The sequence below is a fragment of the Mastomys coucha genome, unplaced genomic scaffold (genome assembly GCF_008632895.1).
Source record: "Mastomys coucha isolate ucsf_1 unplaced genomic scaffold, UCSF_Mcou_1 pScaffold5, whole genome shotgun sequence".
Taxonomy (NCBI): domain Eukaryota; kingdom Metazoa; phylum Chordata; class Mammalia; order Rodentia; family Muridae; genus Mastomys; species Mastomys coucha.
The window spans coordinates 71,255,587-71,266,589 of NW_022196911.1; the positions used below are offsets into that span (position 1 = coordinate 71,255,587).

Genomic DNA, 11,003 nt, shown 5'->3' on the forward strand with positions numbered 1-11,003 from the left:
AGAGAGGGGAAATAGGTATCTCTGCAGTAGGCCAGGCCAAACTGTAGCTATGAGCTTCATGTATGGAAATGATTGGACAAAGCCTAAATGTCCTTACTAATGAAATAGGGAGAGAGTACACCATTTCAGGAATGTGGAGCAAGACAGGGATGGGGCTATTGCTGGGCAGTCTACACAAGAAAAGGCAATGCAGTCTGAAGACAGAGAACAGGCTGGCAACTGAGTAGGCTGGAAAATAGGGAAGAGGACAAGCTCTGGCTGGCTGCTGCTGCTCTCTACAGCCATTCTCTGAACTTGAGCAGTAACATGGAACCTAGGAAGCCTCAGTAACTGTCTGGAGCCTCAGAGGCCTGCACCCTACGACCTCAGTGTGCACTGAAGGTGTAATTGGTGGTAAAGTGGTTGCTAGCACATGCAAGGCCCTTAGCAATCCTTAGCAAGTAGGGTGCAATTCCCTCTGGGCACAGGATAGAGACTACCAGTAGACTCTAAGTCCTGGCAAGCAGCTAGATCTGGGCTGGAGTTGGCAAAGTCTGACAGGGTAGATAGGCTCATAGGTAGTAAGTACAGGCCCCCAGGGAGCTTAGCTATGAGATGCTGGGCTCAGATATGTGTCTCTGGACATGGTCATGCTTTTCACCTATGTATAGCACTTCATCTAAGCATAGCGCTAGGTCTGCAGCTCTGTGGGATAATGCCTGTCTAGCATGTATAAAGCCCTGGGTTGCTTCAGCAGAGCCCTCACCCCCTCCACTCACACACAAATAATTTATAGCCAGTCTTCCCAGCAGGAGCAAAAGGAGAGGATCAAGACAAAAAACAAAATAAAACACCACTAAGGAGGATGGAGACCTTTATTGTTATATACTAGCTCATTGTGACTGACATTGAACTCTTACCATGTGCCAGGCATTGTGCAAAAAGGTTTGCACCATTGAATTCTGCACATATATTCAATAGGCAGACAGTACTGTTACTAACTTTGTGTTTAAAAGGAGGAGTAGCCAGGCAGTGGTATCCTATGCCTTTAATCCCAGCACTCAGGAGGCAGAAGCAGATGAATCTCTGAGTTCAAGACCAGCCTCATCTACAGATTGAGTTCCAAGGGCTACACAGAGAAATCCTGTTATGTAGCCCAGGCAGGTCTAGAAGACATGATTCTTATGCTTCTGCCTCTCAGGTGGCTGGGATTATATTTTACTTGTATTTTTTGGTGTGTTTGTGTGAGCATGTACATATGTATAAAGGTCAGTGTCTCTTTTCATTGCTCTCTATCCTGTTTTGTTTTGTTTTATTTCCAAAACAGGGTTTCTCTGTGTAGTCCTGGCTGTCCTGGAACTCACTCTGTAGACAAGGCTGGTCTTGAACTCAGAAATCTGCCTGCCTCTGCTTCCCAAGTGCTGGGACTACAGGCATGGGCCACCACTGCCCAGCTCTTTCTTTTTTTTTAAGGCAGCGTCTCTCACTGAATCTGGTAGTCACCATTTGTGTGGTCATAGTCTTGTTGATCAGTGACTTGTAGGTGTCTCTGACAGACATCCCCACCCCTGGGGTTACAGGTACCTACTTTAAAATGAGAGCTGAGGCCAGGCAGTGGCAGCACATGCCTTTAATCTCAGCACTTGGGAGGCAGAGGCAGGTGGATCTATGAGTTCAAGGCCAGCCTGGTCTACAGAGTGAATTCCAGGACAGCTGGACTACACAGAGAAACCCTGTCTAGAAAAAAAAAAATTTTAAATTAAAAAAAAAAAAGGAAAATAAAATGAGTGCTAAGGATCTACACTCTGGCCCTAATCAGGAGTGTTTCAATCACAGTGTCCACTATTCCTGCCTAGACATCCCTCTGTGTTTGGGCTCCAGAACCACTGAAAACATCTCTGTAGTTAGCAGGCTGCGGTTAACATTCTTCTGAATCACACAGCTTCTTACTACCTGGCTTGCTGCCTGTCTCAAAAACTAGGAGATCTATGTAGTTCATTAGTAGAACTGTTACATGTAAGGTACTAGGTTTGATACCTAATGCTGCAAAATAAAATAAACCTGTAGCGAGCCACTGTTTGTCTCTTAATACCCAGAGCACGGAACCTGGATCTAATTTATGTTCATCCCAGGTATAAGTACAGTGTTTAGCCTGTGTTTTAATTGGGAGTCTGAGAACAATATTTGAGCCAAACTAGCAAAGCTACCCGCCAATGGCAGGGAGTTAGTTGGTACCTTTCCAGAACTCAATGAAATGCCAGAGGAAGCTGGCAGCCAGAGACAGGAGGGAGGTGTCAGTTAGACTTGTGGAGGGGAGTTTTGTTGGTTTGTTGGTTTGTTGGTTTTTTTGGGGGGGTTGAACTCAGAGTCCTGCATGTACTAGGCAAGTCTTCTGCCTCAGCTATACACCTCAGGAGAGTACACTGAAGGAGGCAGCCATGTTGGTAGACAGGAAGGGCAGGCTCTCTAGTCCTTCAGCAGCACTGATGAGAAGCACTGGGGGGTCGGGGTGGGATAAGACCCTAGCTTGTGAGCTGACCTAAGTGACTATAGGTGATTTGTGTCTAGCTATACAAAGTGACTATGGATGACTTGTGTGCAGAGCTCAGAATGCAGTTTTCATTAGCCATGCAGTGTCCCCAAGCCAAGATGTAATGAGAACCAAAGTCAGCTCCATTACAGGGGAGGGTGGAGAAGCTGAGGGCAGGGTGGGAAATCCTGTTAGAGTCAGGGATTGCACCAGCTGTTGTTACAGTAGCCATTATGGAAGCAGACTGGGCAGATTGAGCAGAGCATATTATGATCAAAGCCAGTCAAGACTTGTGTCATGGACGCATTAAGTGCCTGACTAGTTAACCATGCTCCAGAGTTCAATGAGGCACTTAAAAGCTGGCCATAGGGAGCTGAAGTGAGAAGGACTCTGATACACAGACACTGAGCACAGAGTATCCTGTACCTCAGCTCCTCTGAGGTCAGTAGATTGGCTCTGTGTAGGCGTTTGGTTGGCTGGTTGGTTGGTTTGGTTTTTGTTTGTTTTAGAATCTAGAGAATCTTGCAGTTTTTGGCTTTAGTTTTCTGAAAGTGAAGGCGTGTTCATTCATTTGAGAAACAGTTACATTGAAACCATTCATCCAGCTAGCCTTCCCGAGGTTGATGTATACTGTAGGCAGCTCTGGCTGCTCTGAAGGGAGCTAGCAGGTTCACAGAGGTGAGGGGCAGAGGGAAGCCATAGGGAAGGCATGTGGATTCTGTACAAGCATTAGCCATGAGCCAACACCCAGCTTCCACCAGAATGGAGTAACCTGTCTCAGCTTTAGAAAAATGGGACTTGTAAGACAGGACCATGGGGCTAGAGAGACTGCTCAGAGGATTACAGCACTTTTTACATCTGCAGGGGACCCAGGTTCAGTTCCCACACAGCAGCTCATAACCGTCTATCACTCTAGTTCCAGAGGATCTGACACCTTTGGCTTCTATGGGCACTGTGTGCACTTGGTACATAAACTTACATGCAGGCAACACCCATATACATAAAATAAAAATGAATAAATCTTTTTTAAAAGATGAAAGACAGCACCATTGGAAAGATTGGAGTAGTCGATAAGTCAGGTGTCACAGCGTATAGCACACTAAAGATTCACTTTTAAATTTCAAGAAATGTAGAACTTGAAGAATAGATACAATAATACTTATTTGAACATATTTAATTTGCATTTTGTTTCTGTCTTGTTTGCCAAACAACCAAGTCAAGGAACTGGAGTTAGAGCTCAGTGATGGTCACCTCCCAATACCCTGGGTTCCATCTGGCGCTGCAAAAAGAATTTCCTCAACTCTCTTTGGTCTGCTTGGTTTTTGTTTTTTGTTGTGTTTTGAGATAAGAGTCTCACTTTACAGCTCCTGCTGGCCTGGAACTTGCTATGTAGACCAGTCTGGCTTTGAACTCACAGAGGTCCACCTGCCTCTGCAGTTTGGATTAAAGGCGCACTACCATGCCTGCCCTGTGGACCCTGCTAGTAAATCTTTCTTACTTGACATATGGTAAGCCATGCTGGAAAAGATGAACAATACAGATGCTAAGGAAAAAATAGGGAGAAGAACTGGCTGAGAAGTACTGAGGACGAAGGAGACGGACACTGACCTGACATTTGTGTGGCTCTCATCGCATTGTAAGCCTTGCTGAGCATCTCCTGCTCATGAGGACACAGAAGCTGGCAGTTTCCTAGTAGTGCCAACACTGGGGAGGCAGAGGCAGGTGAACCCATGTGAGTTCTAGGCCATCCTGGTCTGCATAGTGAGTTCTTAGCTGTACATGGGCCACATAGTAAGAGCCTATCTCTGAACAAACAACAACCCCCCCAGAAAGGTGAGCATGTGGAAACAACCTTAGGGACTGACGAGCAGAAGGCAGTTTCACCAGAGTTTCCACTTTTTGGCCGCTCCCTACCACCTCAGCCCCTGTGAAGCAAAGTTACCACCCCATCTGAGAGTTCAATAGACTGAGCTGTAGAGCTGAAGTCACTTGCCTGAGGGCACAGCTCTGGCATTACCAGACCAGAACCTTCCTCCAGCTGGCCTCTGACTCCAGAGTCTGAGTTTACCGTGGCATCATCCTCATTTGTTGAAAGACGTGCTGCTGCCTAAATGCCAACAGTGCATAGGAAGTCTTCAGTAAAATAGGACTGAAGAAGTGGGGGATGGGAACTGTCAAAGTGATTGGGACATAGAAGACTCACACGGTTTTTGCTGGTTGTTTTTTTGTTGTTGAGTTGTTTGTTTGAGACAGGGTTTCTCCTTGTAGCTCTGGCTGTCTTAGAACTTGCTCTCTAGACTAGACTGGCTGTGAACTCACAGAGATCCACCTACCTCTGCCTCGGTAGTGCTGAGATTAAAGATGTGCACCACCGTGCCTAACTGGAAAGCATTTTTTTTTTCTATTTTGGGTTTATTTTTCTGTTGTTGCTTACTTTTTTTGTTGGGGTTTGTGCATGTGTATGCATCTGTGTACATGTACATGTACATGTATGTAGACATACTTGCCCATCCCCTATACATGTGTCTGTGGATAACAGAGGGCCAGCATCAATGACATCTTCCATCACTCTACAGCTTTTTACAATTTTTTTTTTTATGTACATGAGTACACCATTGCTCTCTCTTCAGACACACCAGAAGAGGGCATCAGATTCCATTACAGAGCTGGGCAGTTGTGGTACATGCCTTTAATACCAGCACTTGGGAGGCAGAGGCAGGTGGATTTCTGAGTTTGAGGCCAGCCTGGTCTACAGAGTGAGTTCCAGGACAGCCAGGGCTACGCAGAGAAACCCTGTCTCAAACAAACAAACAAACAAAAATAAAACAAACAAAAAACCCAGATTCCATTACAGATGGTTGTGAGCTACCATGTGGTTGCTGGGAATTGAACTCAGGACCTCTGGAAGAGCAGTCAGTACTCTTAATCACTGAGCTATCTCTCCATCCCAGCTTTTTACAATTTTAATTTATTATTATTTTTTTTATTTTATGTGTTTTGTTTTGCCTGCCTGTATCTATGTACCACATGCATACCTGCTGTCCAAGAACATCAAAAGAGGGAATCTGATCCCCTGGAATTGGAATTACAGATGGTTGTTAACATCCGTGGGTGCTGGGAATTGAACCCAGGTTATCTGAAAGAGCAGCCAGTGCTCTTCACTGCTGAGCCCTCTCTCCAGTGCTCCTTCCCTCCTTGAGACGGGAGCTTACTCTGTAGTCAACACTAGTTTGGAACTCTGTGTAGCCCAAGTTGACTTCAAAGTCAAAGTGATCCTCCTGCCTTAGCCAGCTGAGTGCTGGGATTATAGGCATGAGCCACCATGCCTGACTCCTTTTTTTTTTCTTTTTGAGTGGGGGAGAAATATGAATAAATGAATATGAATTTGTGTATAGGCCAGATATTAGTGTCTGGTGTCTTCAATTGTTTTTCCTTTAAAAAAAGAACATTTAAACATTTTTTACATTTTTGGTGTGTGGGGTGTGGGGGGATGCATTTGCAAAGGCACATGTGTAATCAAAGAACGGCTTCTGAACATTGGTTCTCACTCTTGCCCTCTTGGTGTTGAACTCAGGTTGTCAGGCTTGGTGACAAACACCTTTACTTCTCATCCCTTTTCTTCCTTCCTTCCTTTCTTTCTTTCCTTCTTTCTTTCTTTCTTTCTTTCTTTCTTTTTTTAAGGATCGGGTGGAAATAGGTCTCTGTACATAGCCCTGGCTGTCTTAGAACTCACTGTGTAGACCAGGCTAGCCTCTACTTCCTCAGTACTAGGATTAAAGGCGTGCACTGCCACTCCTGGCTCTCACCTCACTTTTTGAAACAGGTTCAGTTTCTCACCTGGAGCTCACCAGTTCAGTTATACTGGCTGGCCAGTGTTCTGGGGGTTCCTTACCACTGTGCCTACTTAGCTTTGAATTTTACAAGGATTTTCATTCACACCCTCTTGCTTACATGGCAAGCTCTTTCTAATGACTTTCGAGAACAAAAAATCACAGAGAGAGTTGGGATATAGCACAGGTGATAGAGTGCTTGCCTGGTATTTACAGAGACAGGAGGATTGCCAGCACCACACTAACTGGCCATGGTAGCTCACACCTGGACACTGATGCAGGCAGGCAGACAAGAAGTTCAGAGTCATCCTCCTGTGTATGGAGAGTTTGAGGCCAGCCTGGACTGCAGGCGACCCTGTCTAACCACACTGACCAAGTTCTACAGACAGCTTGTTTCAGGCAGAGGCCTGTTCCAGATCCAGAGGCAGTTCCACTTGTCTAGTCGTCTTAGCGGCCCTGTGAGGTAACAACTGTTCTCATCTCCATTTTTCTGATGAGGAAGCTGGAGTCTAAGGGTTAGTGTGGTGGTTAGGAGCACATGCCCTGCGGTCATGCTGCTCACTTGGCCTTCTGGATGCACCACTTAGTAGCTCTGTGGCTTTGGGAAATTACTCCCGTTCCAAGGCTCAGTCTCCCTCCTGTAAAGGGTGAGTGGTAACCCTACTAACCACAGGCCCGTGGCAAGCATTTCCCAAAGTCAAGTCTGAGTCTCTACATCTTCAAAACCCAACCTAGGCTCTTTTGTTTTTGTTTTTTGTTTTCTTTAAGAAGTGCCTTGAATGGAATGTTCCTAAATCCCAGCTTAATTCATAAACCCGTGGGCTGAGCAGAGGGTCTGTGGTTGATTCCTGCTGCTTCTGTTGAATACTCTGACTTGCCAGTGTACATGAGTCTTTGAGTGCTGGTAGACCCTGAAGCAGACATGTGGAGGCACATTCCTGTTCTCCTGCCAACTCCTTTTCTTCCCATTTTTTCCCCTCTCCTAAGTGAGAAAAAACGCAAGCCTGCGTGGACTGACCGAATCCTGTGGAGGTTGAAGCGGCAGCCATCCCAGGCCAACCCCTTGGCCTCCAGTGCTCAAACCTCCTGCTTCTTGCTGACGCTGAAGAGCTACATCAGCCACATGGCATACAGCATCAGTGACCACAAGCCTGTCACTGGCACCTTCAACTTGGAGGTGAACCGGGCTTCTCAAAACTTGGCAGAGGGATAGCTGTGCTGGCCACACTACCAAGCATCTCCTGGCTGGGTTGTAAAGTCAGGCAGTCTCCAGGGGAAACCTGTAGGAGAACATGATTCTCTTTCCTCCCAGGTCAGGTATCCCAGTGCTTCTGAGGAGCTGTTGATGGCTCTTCCTGTCAAAAACGTGTTGAGGCCCTTTGTGAATAGGCTTCTGTTTCCTCTTGGTTTTCTCCCTGGAGGTTAATGAGTTCCATCATCCTTATTAGCTGCTGTGTGAAGTAGAACTTCCTTTTATTTGTCCTAATTGTATCTAGATCGAGTTGCAGAGGGAGCTCTGCCCATCTTTTATAGCTTGCCACCTAATAACAGTGCACTTTTGGCTACACTAAATGGCCTGTCCTCTCAGCTCCCACACTGACCCTTCCACAGTTCTCCAGCTAATCTCAGGAGTGCCTTTCCCCATGAAACTGGATTGGGCCTTTAAGGCAGAAACCTCGGAAGAGAGTGGCTGTCAGTCCTCTTTTCTTTCTTCCTTTCTCAAAGACATATTTATTTACTTTATATATGTGAGCACACTGTCACTGTCTTCAGACACACCAGAAGAGGGCATCAGATCTCATTACAGATGGTTGGGAGCCACTATGTGGTTGCTGGGAATTGAACTCAGGACCTCTGGAAGAGCAGCTAGTGCTCTTAACCACCTCTACAGCCCTCAGACCTATTTTCTTAAACCAGGTCCCTTTTCCCATATCCATGCACACCCTCAGTTCTGGGCTCTGTACTATCCTGGTTCTAGACCCCATTCCCCTGGCAGGGCAAGCCTTCCCTTTCCTACTGTCCAGCTAGAGTAGCCTAGCAAATTTCTATGTCCACTGCTCTGGGTGTCCCTGTTGCCCCTACCATGCTAGCAGAACACAGTAAGGAACAGTTGGCTTAAGGATTTCAGCCTTCTACCCACCCCTGTGTACAGCTGAACCCACTGGTGTCTATCCCACTGATCACTATGATGCCCGAACACCTGTGGACCATGGAGAACGACATGCTGATCAGCTACACCTCCACCCCAGAGTTCCTCAGCAGCCCCTGGGACTGGATCGGACTATACAAGGTGATACAGCAGGCAAGGCAGGGAGTCCATTATCCCCTAGCTTGTCCATCAGTGGGGCTCACAGGAGCTGGCCAGAGACAACTGAAGAGCTTACCCTTGCTCACCCTAGGAACCCTGTCCAACTTAGGGCCTGTCAGGAAAGAGAAAACTTAGTGTTAAGACTGGCCCTGGCAGTAAGACCATCTTCTCCTTAGGATTTTTCTGTAGCTCTCATACCCTCTTTCAACCTCTGACTGCCTGCCTGATCCCCACTCACAGGTGGGGATGCGCCACACTAATGACTATGTATCCTATGCCTGGGTCGGCGACAACCAAGTTTCCTGTGGTAACAACCCAAACCAGGTACATCTCCGACATGCAGAATTGCCTAAGCATTCTTGTCTTATGGAAGGAAGAAAGTGTTTGTATAATTAACTTACCACTGTACTGGGAAGGGCCCAGGGCCTAGAACTGACCCCATTCCTGTTGCCCCAGGTGTATATCAACATCAGTGCTATCCCTGACACTGAAGACCAGTTTCTTCTCTGTTACTATAGCAACAACCTGCACTCTGTAGTGGGGATAAGTCAACCTTTCAAGGTAAGGGGTTGCTGTTGGGAAAAGGGGAAGGTTACTTTGAAGGATCTGAGAGGCACGCTGTGCTGTTGGGTGGTGGGTGGGACACTAGGAAAGTGGATAAGGCTTCACCCCTCTGCTATGTGTTTTACCCCTGCAGATCCCATATCGCGCCTTTTTGAGAGAGGATGCACTGTTTGAGCCTGAACCACAGATCTGAGCCCAGATGGGAGTGAGTGAATCCAGGGCGGAGGCTAGAGCTGGAAGCCAGCTCTGCCTCAGCACTGCCAGCAGGGCTGGGTCTGGCCCAGCCCCTGAGGAGGCCCCTGAGTATCTTCCAGCTCCCTACCTCCCAGGGGAGCCCAGCTAGACTCCTCTGCCCTCTCCAGGCCAGATGAACTGGCCCTTTAATACAGGTTTTTGTTACAGAGATGTGATTGAAACATAGTGTGTCAATGGTGAAGACTTGGAGACAGTCCACTGCATATAGACTTGCTTGCTTCCACTAGCTTGCATGCCATTTATTTTTTTTCTCCCTTTCATCCACACATAAACACTCCCTCTCACATCCAAGCAGTTGTGCCAGGCACATGCCCTATCTGGCACAGGCCTGCATTCCTATCACACTGTCCTGGGCCTTGGGCTGCCTGGGAGAGGGGTATGTTCACATTTGTACAGGCCCTGTAAGTTGGGTGGCAAGAACAGCACTGAGTTCCAAAAGTCTTGGCATCTCATGGTTTGTCCCCACGGGGATGAGCAGAGAATCTGAGATCCCTGCTTTCAGCTGAAGCACTATGACAGTAGTGCAGTGCCCAGCTCTGCTCTGGAGAGTGGAATCTGACCAGGAAGTTGTAGGGCCTAAGGTTAGCTTCTTCAGGTGAGTGCAGCCGCATATCCCCACCTGCCCTTTACAGAGAGTTGGCGGGTGGTGGAGGAGCCATAGCCACTGTCCTCTGGGATGCTCTTCAGATCAAGCTCATCTTCATTGGCAAAGCACTGCTCCCCCTCTGGGCCCTGCTGGGCCCTAGAAATGGGAAGCAGAAGAGGAGCCGGGTTCAAGACAGTTTGAAGGAGCTAGAGGCAAGAAGAAGCCTCAGCATGCTCCAGGTGCCATGTGGATATAGCCTTGTCCCTATGCCTGAATTGCCTTCTGCCAACAGTGACTCAGCGCCTCTTCTCTCAGGAGAAGACACCTCAGGGAGTCTTGCCCTATAATTCTCACATCCATCCTGTGACCTAAGAGTCACTCTAGTTGCTCCAGGTTCTGTATTCTATCCTGGGAGCCACCGGGTGTTAATAACCCCCCAGGCTTCTAGTGAGCTGTGGCTGTCTGTTCTCTGTGTGTTGTTATATTGGAGGATAATTATAAATACGGCTTTTATGTTCGTGTGTGACTCCTTTGATGGACAAAAGGACCAGACTACAGGAATGGGGCCTAGAGACTGGACTTGCATCCGTGATTCATCCTACCCTACTTTACCCACAGGGGTCTCAGTAATCTAGAAAATGCAAATGATACCTGTTGACAAGTCACTTAGCTATTGCTAAGACCCAAAACCCTTCCAAAACACTACCAGCATTGCTGTTCTGATTCATGAAGCCCTGGGGCTGGCTCTAGGGGCCAGGGGCCCTAGTACTTCTCCACAATCTCACTTCTTCTACCCTTCCCACACTTAGAAACACCACTGTGCTGGTGTTTCTAAGCTGGTGTTTCTTGCTGGTGGAACAGCAAGAAGAACTGGTGCAGGATCCCTCCTGAACTGGGAAGGGTGAGTTCAGCTGTGATTGAGAGGCGGAAAAAGGAAGGGGATTGCTCTCC

At 47.4% G+C, this 11,003-nt stretch overlaps 1 protein-coding gene across 4 annotated transcripts in view; it reads left to right on the forward strand.

Moving 5' to 3' along the window:
- The window catches only part of Inpp5k (inositol polyphosphate-5-phosphatase K), a 19,145-nt gene extending 9,529 nt beyond the window's left edge, over positions 1 to 9,616 (forward strand). For 2 of the 4 annotated variants that reach the window (XM_031355122.1, XM_031355123.1), the window contains exons 8-12: positions 7,327 to 7,516; positions 8,492 to 8,629; positions 8,888 to 8,971; positions 9,104 to 9,208; positions 9,345 to 9,616. In XM_031355122.1, coding sequence (XP_031210982.1) covers positions 7,327 to 7,516; positions 8,492 to 8,629; positions 8,888 to 8,971; positions 9,104 to 9,208; positions 9,345 to 9,404 — 577 coding nt within the window. In that variant the 3' untranslated portion in view covers positions 9,405 to 9,616. The remainder of the gene's footprint in view (positions 1 to 7,326; positions 7,517 to 8,491; positions 8,630 to 8,887; positions 8,972 to 9,103; positions 9,209 to 9,344) is intronic. The other 2 variants (XM_031355120.1, XM_031355121.1) reach the window with 2 other exon arrangements.
- The last annotated feature ends 1,387 nt before the right edge of the window (positions 9,617 to 11,003 follow it).